Genomic DNA, 12341 nt, shown 5'->3' on the forward strand with positions numbered 1-12341 from the left:
CCAGACTGGCATTAAACCGCAGCCTTTGTCGCGTGCGGGAAGGCCGTTCCTGCTATGCACTGGCGCCACATGTCGTCAGCGGCCGGAGTATACCAACCGAAGCGCCAGTCGTTACAACATGAAAAGTATCTGTCTCTCCCGTGATTTTTACGTACACTGCGAATGAATTCAAATATTTGTGACACGGAAGAGATGAAGGTTATTGCTTCTAGAATCACTCGCAACAATTTAAGCTGTTCTCTAATTTCCTGCCTTACGGTACACTCGGAAATCGCCACATATTCGAAAAGAAACAGCCAAATACAGTGAGGTACAAAAGTCACTCTATACATCCTAATATAGTGTCGGACTTCCTTTTGCTCGCAGTAGTGCAGCAACTCGACATGCCATGGACTCAACAAGCCCCTGTAGAAACATTTAGCTTGCTGCCTCTACAGCCGTCCATAACTGCGACAGTGTTGGCAGTGCAGGTTTTTGTGTTCGAACTGAGCTTTCGATTATGTCCCATAAACGTTCGATTGGATCCATGTCGGGCGAACTATTCGCTTGAACTGTCCAGAATGTTCTTCAAACCAACTGCGAACAATTATGGTCCGGCGGCATGGTGTATTTTCATCCATAAAAATTCCATCGTTGCTGGGGAACATGAAGTCCATGAATGGCTGTAAATGGTCTCCAGGTAGCCAAACATAACTATTTCCTGTCAATGATATGTTCAGTTGGGCCAAAGGACCAAGTCGATTCCTTGTAAGCACAGACCATAACATTATGGAGCCACCACAAGCTTGCCCAGTGCCTTGTTGACAATTTGGGTCCATGGCTTCGTGTTGTCTGCTTCACATTCGAATCCTGCCATCAGCTCTTACCAACTGAAATCGGGACCCATCCTACGAGACCACGGTTTTCAAGTCGTCTATGGTCTAGCTGATATGGTTACGAACCATGGAGAGGCGTTGCAGGCGATGTCGTGCTGTTATCAAAGACAGTCGCATCGGTCGTCTGATGCCATAGCCCATTAACGCCACGTTTTGCCGCACTGTCCTCACGCATACGTTCGTCGTACGTCCCACGCTGATTCCTGCTGTTGCCGGCCGCTGTGGCCGAGCGGTTCTAGGCGCTTCAGTCCGGAACCGCGCGACTGCTACGGTCGCAGGTTCGAATCCTGTCTCGGGCATGGATGTGCGTGATGTCCGTAGGTTAGTTAGGTTTAAGTAGATCTAAGTTCTAGGGAACTGATGACCTCAGATGTTAAGTTCCATAGTGCTTAGAGCCATTTGAACCATTTCTGCTGTTATTTCACGTAGTGTTGCTATTGTGTTAGTACTGACAACTGCACGAAAACGCCGTGGGTCTTGTTCCTTAAGTGAAAGCCGTCGGCCACCGCGTTGTCCATGATAAGAGATAATGCTTGAAGTTTGGTATTCTCGGCTCACTCTTCACACTGCGGATCGCGGTATATTTAATTCACCAATGATCTCCTAAATGGAATGTCCCATGCGCCTAGCTCCAACTACCACCCTGTGTTCAAAGTCTTTTAATTGCCGTCGTGTGACCATTATCACGTCGGTAAGCTTTTCACGTAACTCACTTGACTACAAATGGCAGCTCCGCCAATGCACTGTCCTTTTATAGCGTGTATACGCGACACTACCGCCGTCTGTATATCGATGGTAGCCAATGAAAACCACGTAACTCCATCTGCGTGAACACCTCGTAATTCCGGTAACTAGTAAATCCATTATCAAAGATAGATTTCAAAAGGCGTGGACTTCTGTAATCCGTCAATAACTTGGCTTCCACTGTTTAATTACACATGTAGAAATTTTGTCTTTATCCCTTCAAAATTTTTGGAGAAATCGTTTTAGCTTCTCTTGTAAAACGAGGTTTTCATTGGCTACCATCGATATGTGCATGCTACTGTCCCATTAATTTTGTCACGTCAGTATATTTATTTTATCCTTCGTTTCCAAATCAGACAAAAACGTATCAGTCCGGAACCGCGCCGCTGCTACGGTCGCAGGTTCGAATCCTGCCTCGGGCATGGATGTGTGTGATGTCCTTAGGTTAGTTCGGTTTAAGTAGTTCTAAGTCTAGGGGACTGATGACCTCAGATGCTACGTCCCATAGTGCTTAGAGCCATCCGAACCATTTTTTTTAACGATAACGTAAATAACGTCGAATATTGCAGACAATATTCGCTACATTCATAAGAAAGTGGCAAAAAATGTTAACAAATCCAAGATGAAAAAAAAGAAACTGGGGAATAACCAGACACTAACCTACTTCACTCGACTCTGTAATCCATATTCACTACGCTACGCCAAAGTCATGGATTTTTCGTCCTTTGTCTCTGTTATCACAGAATCTCTTGAAGGCATATATCATAGATGCGTCATTAATTGACATTTACTGATAAGGGTTACGAGCTCGCGAAAAATCTTCAATGCGCCACTGCTTGAAGTGGCATACTACTAGTCATAATACAGAACAGCTAATTACGCCGAAATGGATATGGCGTCGGTGTGATCGAGCCAAAGACAGTACCAGTACGGTGTAACGGTCTGTGGCCCTAAACGGAAGTGGCGTAATTCTGCGTTAATGTATACTACTGTCACCAAGGCGCAACAGCCGCCACTATTGGGAGCCACATGGCAAAATACAGTATGCATCTGCGGTTGCGTGTGGCCATCCTCGCCACTGTCACCCGAAAAGTTAACTTGCCACCAACGCGTCATTCCGTGATGATACAGACTCCCATTTCTACACATAGTAATTTTGTTTTTGTGTTACATACATTACCATACTTAAAGTACTTTATGTTCATCTGTATTAGCAACGAAATTTGTAGTCTTAGTAGAATCAAATAAAGTAGCGTCTAGTCTGTGCTGCTTCCTGTAGAGAAAACTGTTAACTTCCTATTAATATGTAAAATATATTTCTGAGTAATTGCATTATTTATTTTTGTTTCGTATGTGGTAACTTAATATGGGTTTCTTGAAGTATTGCAATACATGTATCACTACTGGAAAATTCCTGGTATTACGTACAGTGACAATGAAAAGGGATGAAGAGCAGAACAGCAGGCTAAAGTTGGAATGATTGATTTACGACGTAGGAAAATGGCGCGATCTCCAACACAACTGTTATCAGGTGATATCTGCCGTGCTATTAACTGTTTTGAAATAGCTTCTAAAAGTCAGATACTGCAAGTGCAACCCTCAGTTTAAATTCGTCTTTTGGTGTAATTGTGTATAATAACTCACTCAAAAAGACTGTGCGTTGAGATATACCTTATGGAGAATTTCAAAATCTATTCTTATTTTCTTCTAACAGTGTTGCGTTTTGAAAAGACGGTATAACTATTGTGGTTACTACTTCCTCCACAACTAAACATACTAATGACAGCAATGAATTGAAGTAGGGTGTATTAATGAGCTGCTTTATTTCATAGTGTGCTTTGTTTGTTTTATACCATTGACTAATTATTATAAGTAATGAAATCATGTGTATATTAAATCTCTCAGTGCTATCCGTCCTATAGTCTATGAATAAAGGACAGGACGATTAGGAAACTTAATTTGAGATTTGTAATTTGACTGCTATTGTCTTAGACTGGAGAGTACAGATAGTGAAAGAATCTCATTTGCTCCTCGTAGTCTAATTGCTAGGTCATTACACAAAATCTTCTAGGTACACAATAGAGAGATTCTTAAATCATCGTACCTTTGCGTGAAAGGAGATTAGTTGTCTAGTTCCTGGCTGCACCAAGTTTACCGTATTCATTTGGTGTACCAAACAAGGAACCTGTATCTCTGTTTACAAGGTTTGTTCAATTGTCAATTGTCAATTTCGTTAATTACATTGCACCAGTAAAAAAGTCTGGACGGAAGAATTTTAGTAATCATGTACAGAGACAGTGATTTGTCTCTGCTGCTTTCTTCGGTTGATCCAGGCACATACATCATCGATGTCCAACATATCTGTCTCCCACGATGCAAGTATATTTGACGTTACCACGTGCCGCAGCTTCTACAAATATTATAAACGCTTGTCCTTCTGAGGGAAAATTGTCCTTAAGCGAACCTCAAAGAGCACTGAGTTTCGTAGGCGGACGGAAAACTCGTTTAATTCATTGTTCCATCGGTACATATTGTTGTACCAAAGAAGAAAATATTGTTATACCAGAAATATGTATACTTGTTATCGAGAATTCTTTGTTCCTTCGGTAAATATTGTCATACAAAAAGAAATATTGTTATACCAGAAATATGTATACTTCTGTTCGAGAATGTGTCATGCATGTAAGATAAACAGACAAGAAAAAAACAACTGTATATCAAAACTAGACATGATTGTCTCAATGGGAATTCCACGATCGTTCATTAAATAAAATATGGCGTTTCAGTCTTCGATCGCTATTCTTTATTTTCAATTACCGGTTCCGGGCTAGCTGCCCATCTTCAGATCATATGCTTGTTCTGTACGGACAAGTTACTCTGTAACAGCAACATATGATCTGAAGATGGGCAGCTACCCCGAAACCGGTAATTGAAAATAAAGAATAGCGATCGAAGACTGAAACGCCATATTTTACAAAACAACTGCATGCAATAAAACGTCAAGTAGATACTGACCTATGCAGTTGCGTGGTCCTTCTCCGAAAGGTAAGTAGACATAAGGATGTCTCTTGGCCTTCTGCTCTTCGCAGAACCTCTCAGGGTCAAATCGCTCGGGTTCCGGGAAGTACTTGGGGTCGTGGTGGAGGCCCAGCACCGATATGGAGATCGGTGTTCCTTTCTCCAGAACAATGTCGCTGTCTGGAATTTTGTACTCCTGGTTGCACTCCCGATTCAAGAGTGGCAGCGCCGGATACTTCCGTAGCGTCTCTGCAATTTCATAAAATATTTAAGTCTACTATAGATTAGATTAGACGTATTTTTTGTTCCATAAATCAATACTGAGGAAATCTACAAAGACGTCGAACATGTCACAAAACAAAACTACATAACAGATATTTACCGAAAAAAAGAGATTGTTAAAATCTCTTCCACTGACAAATATGGAATAAATCGAAAATTGTTAAATATATTCTCATTTAAGAAGTAATAATAAACTTGTCACAAAATATGACTGAAGTGAATATGATAAATCTTAGGCAATAATCAAAGAGAAAACCAGTTCACAAAAATCATTTACGCACACCATATTATGCCACTGAAGACTTGCACAAATAATATTTTTATGTAACACTCGTTTTATTTGACATTCTTAGTAATCCATAAACATCAATCAGTTCTGCTAAGAAATTCGTCAAAGAAGTCGAAGGAGTTGGCTTCAAATCAATCCTTTAGGCTTCTCTGAAACTAATTATCAGTACTTCAACTTTTTTTGGTTGTTGCCAAATTATTGAAAATATGTGTTCTCGAATAATTTCTGGACCAAAATGTATGACTTTAGAGTAGACATTCAGTGACAACTCTGCATGGTAGTTGACCTTTGACCCTCAGGTTTCCCACATTCATGGCCACAGATTAATGACTTACAAACTTTGACTTTGACCTTGATATCGACTTCATGGCATAACCATACCCCTCCCTTCCACCTTCCTCCCCCTGCCCTCCCACCACTGTCTCCAGCATATCGTAGCGTAATACTAAAACTGAAACGACACATCAAAACATCCAAGATGTTGGTAACAGCCCAGTTGTGTCAGTTGGAAACTAAAAACCTGTCCTCTTCCCCTACTCTTCCATTATTGCCAACCAAGCCAGCCAGCCATGATGTAATTTGTTACAATTTTTGCTGAAACCTATGTGATTATCTGCCACAATTACAAATACCCACTTTCAACAGCTTTTCAAGAATTAGTCACGTTTTCCAAAAAAAAAAAAAAAAAAAAAAAAAAAAAAGGGTCAGATGGCTCTGAGCACTATGGGACTTAAGATCTCAAGTCATCAGTCCCCTAGAACTTAGAACTACTTAAACCTAACTAACCTAAGGACATCACACACATCCATGCCCGAGGCAGGATTCGAACCTGCGACCGTAGCAGTCGTGCGGCTCCGGACTGAGCGCCTAGAACCGCGAGACCATCGCGGCCGGCTGGGTCAAATGGCTAGGGCACTATGGAACTTAACATCTGTCGTCTTCAGTCCCCTAGAACTTAGAACTACTTAAACATCACACACATCCATGCCCGAGGCAGGATTCGAACCAGCGGCCGTACCGGTCGCGCGGTTCTAGACTGAAGCACCTAGAACCTCTCGGCCACTGCGGCCGGCTCACGTTTGCCATGAAACAGATTTATTATAAACAAATTACACAGATGTGCCATGCTTAAAAGACATCACAGAACAATATTTAAACAAATACACTCTCATTACGTACCAGTTACACAGTGTGGACATTGGGGATCATTTAGCGCACACTTAATGAGTATCAGTTGCACTAGCTGACCATGGTGGCCGAGCGGTTCTAGGCGCTTCAGTCCGGAACCGCGCGACTGCTACGGTCGCAGGTTCGAATCCTGTTCGGGCATGGATGTGTGTGATGTCCTTACGTTAGTTAGCTTTAAGTATTTCTAAGTTCTCGGGGACTGATGACCTCAAATGTTAAGTCCCATAGTACTCAGAGCCATTTGAGCCATCAGTTGCACTGTAAACAAAGTATACAGACATCCCATGTTTCCACATTCAAACAACTCCCCACCACCCAGTTGTTAGCCCACTGGGTTAGGACCCGAACAATAAGGTCTTTCTGTGAATGTGTGGTGTTCGCTCTTCTGGACATGTCCGAAGGAACAGATACTTCACTGATTCCGCTGCTGTGATACGTATGTGTAAATTGATGGTGGAGGGAGAAGAAAGGAAAGGAAAGGAAGGAAAAGAGATAGAAGTATTAATGTCAGCTGCATCAGGACTTTATGCGGAATCATCAGCGAAGAGTGAAAATAATTGCTCGACTGGGGCTCGAACCTGGATCTCCTGTTTACTAGGCAGCGCCAACAGGACACAGTGTTTATCCCAGTTGCACAGACTGACTCGGTATGCCTCCCAGCCGACCCATATTCCCACCCAGCGCCACCTATCCACAGTCCCCATACATATCCTCCATGCATGTTACTTTGATATTTATGCAGGTCGGACGTCACTGTGCATCCGCACTGGAGGTGGAGGATTCATTGACCATCGAGGCGGATCAGTTGTATGAACGTACGAAAGAACAGACACCATGCACTGATTCGCCACACCTTCTGTGTGGATGTCCGCAGCCCGTGGTCTTGCGGTAGCATTCTCGCTTCCCGCGCACGGGGTCACGGGTTCGATTTCTGACGGGGTCAGTGATTTTTCCTGCCTCGAGATATCTGGGTGTTGTGTCGTCTTCATCGTCATCGTCATTACGGTCGGAGGAAGGCACCTTGCGTAGTACAGCGGTGCAGGACTCCCGCATCGTCCCCTACGCTCCTCGGAGTATGGGACCTCATCACCATCTGTGCGGACGCACAATTACATTCTACCTCCAGTGGGAATCTCAAAGTAGCGAGCATGGAGGGTACGGACAGGGAATGTTGGTAGGTGGCGGTGGGTGGGAATGTGGGTCGTCTGGCAGGCGTGCCGAGACAGTCTGTGCAACTGCGATAAACACTGTGCCTGGGTGAAGTAGTGGTTAACGCAACTAGTAAACAGGAGATTCCAGGTTCGAATCCTGGTCCAGCACACATTTTCACTCATCGCTGCTGATTCTGCATAAAGTTCCGATTCAGCCGACATCAGTTTACAGAATAACGTTTTTGTTTAAAACAAACAAAAAATGTGAGGAGGAGACCACATGTGTCATCGTTTCCGTGATCCCGCTCGCCTCTGCCAGATGTCAGCCGCGGCTGCCAGGACCACACCATGCTCCAGATAGCTGTGGTCTCGATGACCACTTGTTTGCATCTAGGGAGGCGACCCAGCAGCATCCACGTGCTGGCCACACGTGTGTTCACTTATCACTCGCTCGGGAGGAGAAGCAGCGGAATTCTGTCGGCTGTTGTACAGACAATCGATTCAGGTGCAGCATCGTGCTACTTGTTTAAGTGCCAAGTACTCTACAGGGCGCGACTCTAATAAATTTTATAACTCTGGTATTAGACATTGGGGACATTTTGACAAATGGAGCTTTATTAACATTTCTTCACCCTGACTTTTTTTTCTGTAGCAGGACCTGTCCAGTAATAATTTTTACGTCAGCTGTACTATGTACTAAAAACTCGTCATTCTCTTACGGCATACTCGCACACTATCCGATCAGAAGTGTCCTGATACCTAATAGCGAACATTAGATGATGGACTGCCAGGGATATGAGACTCGGTACGACAACATGCTTTGCAGTGTTTCCTTGTAGTGTGCTGGAGGAAGGCAATGTAGCTGTTACAAGATTCTGTTATGGCGTATAGTCAAGCACCGGCACGGCAGTCGGGAAGGACAAAGCAGAGAAGGCTGTGAGAAGAAGCCACCCATTCGCACGTTGACCTTCCTCCAGGACGACAACGCAACAATATTTGCAGATTATATATTTATATATCATATATATTTAAAAAACATGTAGCTTACGTACGTCTGAATGTTTATTAGAGTATAGTGTAAAAATTCGAGGTACATCAGTCAAGAACTTTTCGAGACTTTGGTAACAAAATTTCCCCTTTAAAATTTACATATACATTATATATATTTAAAAAATATATATCCTGTATCTGCCTGAATGTTCATTAGAGTATCTTGTAAAAATTTTGGTAACACTGTTCCTCAGTTATACTATTATGTAGTACTGGACGAAAATATACTCGTCAGTGCAACGATATATATTAGAAAACCTGTACATTATCGTATAAAAGTATATAATCTGTGTCAGTCTGAATGTTTATTGGCCAATAACTTTTTGAAATTTTGGATAACAACGTTTCAATTTATACGCTTTACACTAATAAACATTCAGACTGACACATACTATATCGTTTTATGCTACAATATGCAGGCTTTCTGTGAATGTCGTTAAAATCTGAATTAAATTGATCAATTTACTTCAAATTTTTACGCCTTACACTAACGAACGTTCAGACTGACAGATACTATATCGTTTTATGCTACAATATACAGGTTTTCTGTTAAAACTGACTGCGACAAAGAAAATGCTATGGTGTGCTGAGAAAATGAGCGGTATTTCTTTCTCGCAGTCAGCTTCAATTATAATTGGAGGGACTAATTGTTTCTCCCTTGTACAGGGTGTTCCAAAACTCTACAGCAAAACTTCAGGAATAGATTCCTCATATAACAAGAAGGAAAAAAATCTGGCAAGCATGGGCTCTAAAATGCATATCTCAAGTGCTATCAGCATCTCTTCATTTTCGATGCTGTGAAGCAAGCAAGCTCTTTGCTTTCCGTATTTTGAGAGGAGGTAGTGTGGACCGAAACAAGAAACAGATGTTCAGTAAACATATGCTCAAAAATGCGTAACTTAATAGCTATGTGCGCTGGCTGATTTTTGCTACTGTAAAATACACTCTTCTATTGAACAAGTACTCACAGCTCTCAATGTATGCGTTTTAGAGCCAACGTTTAATGGACATTATTTTCTTGTTTTGGTTCATATCACGTCCTCCCCAAATACTGAAAGCAAAAGCATTTTATAGCCTACGTTTAATAAACTTTTTTTTCTTCATCTTGTCGAGTTCTGAAACTCCCGTACATTCTTATTCCTTATATACAATTTCAATCAAAAATTATATACATGAGACTGTGCTATTTTGTTTTCTCCCACGCTGTCGATGTTACAGAAAACGCGGAAACCGTATTTATGGTTTATTGGTTTATGATTAGAATGCCACTACAGAATCTGAATCGTTCGAAACCTTGTAATCCTACCCATTTGCATACTAAAACTGAGCAGAACACTGCCTCTGAAGTTATTATCATCAGAGGCCTAGCAGCTGGACAGGTCTTGCTCACACCCCGTATACCAATGATCCCAACTGATTACCCATTCATATTAAGCGACTTCAGTTTCCAATCAAGATTACGTTTGCAATTACAATAAACAGGCCTCACAGTCAGATAGAGGGGTAAGAGGACAGAGAAAGGTGGAGGAAACGGACATAGGATGTGGGGAGCACGCATGGAGAAAACGTGAGCCAGGAGGTGATTCAGAAAGGGAGGGAGAGGAGGAGGAGATGGAAAAAGACTGGGGTGGGAGGGGGGGGGGGCGGGGAAGAGCTGGGTAGGGAGAGAGGGGAACGGAAGTAGCTTATGGTGTACGTCCAAAATATGTAGCAACTGTGCAGCATTGCCTGGTTCGCCAGTTATGCACTGAAGAGCCAAAGGAACTGATACACCTGCCTATTATCCTGTAGGGCCCCCGCGAGCACGCAGAAGTGCCGCAACAGGACGACTAATGTCTGAAGTAGTGCTGGAGGGAATTGACGCCACAAACCCTGCAGGGCTGACCATACATCCGTAAGCGCACGAGGAGGTGGTGATCTGTTTTCAACAGCACGTTGCAAGACATCCCAGATATGCTCAATAATGATCATGTCTGGGGAATCTGGAAACCAGCGAAGTGTTTACACTCAGAAGAATAAAATTACCAAATAAGCAGCAACCAGTCGCAAAATCATGTTTTCTTTATTTACTTTTGCAAATCGATTTCAACTGATAACAGCCATCATCGGTGCTTTCAACGAATATGTGGCCTGAGTAAAAAATGGTTCAAATGGCTCTGAGCACTATGGGACTTAACATCTATGGTCATCAGTCCCCTAGAACTTAGAACTACTTAAACCTAACTAACCTAAGGACATCACACAACACCCAGTCATCACGAGGCAGAGAAAATCCCTGACCCCGCCGGGAATCGAACCCGGGAACACGGGCGCGGGAAGCGAGAACGCTACCGCACGACCACGAGCTGCGGACTGGCCTGAGTAGTAACATTGTCTTAAGCAGAGGTCAAACATAAAGGGAACCACATGGAGCCCACCATTCACTCAGAAGAGTGTTACTGGAGCCACTCTGTAGCAATTCGGGAGGGTGTGGGGTGTCGCGTTGTCCTGCTGGAAGTGCCCAAGTCCGTCGGAATGCACAATGGACATGAATGGATGATTAGACAGGATGCTTACGTACGTGTCACCTGTCAGAGTCGTATGTACACGTATCAGGGGTTCAATATCACTGCAACTGTACTCGCCCCACACCATTACAGAGCCTTCACCAGCTTGAACAGTCCCCCACTGACATGCAGGGTCCATGGATACAATTTGAAACGACACTCGCCCGACCAGGCAACATGTTTCCAGTCATCAGCAGTCCAATGTCATTAACGGGCCCAGGTGAGGCGTTATCCTGTGTATCGTGCAGTGCTTTGTCTCGTGGGTCCACGAGTGGGCCTTCGACTCCAAAAGCCCATATCGACGATGTTTCGTTGAATGACCCAACATTGAAATCTGCTGTATTTTGCGGAAGGGTTGCACTTCCGTCACGTTGAAGATTCTCTTCAGTCGTCGTTGATCCCGTTCTTGCAGGATCCTTTTCCGGCCTCAGCGATGTTGGAGATTTCATGTTTTACCGGATTCCTGGTATTCACTATACACTCGTGAAATGGTCGTACGGCAAAACCCCCACTTCATCGCTACCTCGGAGATGCTGTGTCCCATCGCTCATGCGTAGACGATAACACGACGTTCAAACTCACTTAAATCTTGATAACCTGCCAATGTAGAAGCAGTAACCGATCTAACAACTGCGCCAGACACTTGTTGTCTAACATAGGCGTTGCCGACCCCTGCGCAGTATTCTGCCTGTTTACATGTGTCTGTATCTGATTACGCAGGCATATATCAGTTTTTTTAGCGCTTCAGTGTATATACACCCAAAGAATGGTTGCTGTTTTTTAAAATGAGACATCACACATTGACAGTCTTAGAGATGGATAATATCTAGATAGATCAGTATAATTATATCATGATCCTAGCATTCCTTGGAGAAAAACAGCCCACATTAAGGAATCATGACTTTAGCGCCAAACTGTAAAACTAACGGACAACACCACAATTTGTCGATGCGGAAGTTTCTCCGCAGCGTTAAAAAAGACACAAACTGTAATCCTCACACAGCAAGACAGGTAAAACGTTGAGGACTGTATTAGCTGTTACCAAGTGCTTTGCGTTGTGGAACAGCCAGGGGCAGCTTGCACTGCACGCTGATCTACAATAGTAGCGACTTGCTCCTGTATTAGCGTGTACTGCATCTGCTTCTGTAACCACACAAACCGTCTCTAACGTACCAAATATATTTCCTTTACTACGTTG

At 43.2% G+C, this 12341-nt stretch overlaps 1 protein-coding gene across 2 annotated transcripts in view; it reads right to left on the minus strand.

The window, feature by feature from the left end:
* The window catches only part of LOC126484251 (cytochrome P450 6k1-like), a 167798-nt gene that overhangs the window by 18219 nt on the left and 137238 nt on the right, over window positions 1-12341 (minus strand). For both annotated transcript variants that reach the window (XM_050107668.1, XM_050107669.1), the window contains exon 7: window positions 4635-4886. In XM_050107668.1, coding sequence (XP_049963625.1) covers window positions 4635-4886 — 252 coding nt within the window. The remainder of the gene's footprint in view (window positions 1-4634; window positions 4887-12341) is intronic.

This window comes from Schistocerca serialis, chromosome 6 (genome assembly GCF_023864345.2).
Source record: "Schistocerca serialis cubense isolate TAMUIC-IGC-003099 chromosome 6, iqSchSeri2.2, whole genome shotgun sequence".
Lineage (NCBI taxonomy): Eukaryota > Metazoa > Arthropoda > Insecta > Orthoptera > Acrididae > Schistocerca > Schistocerca serialis.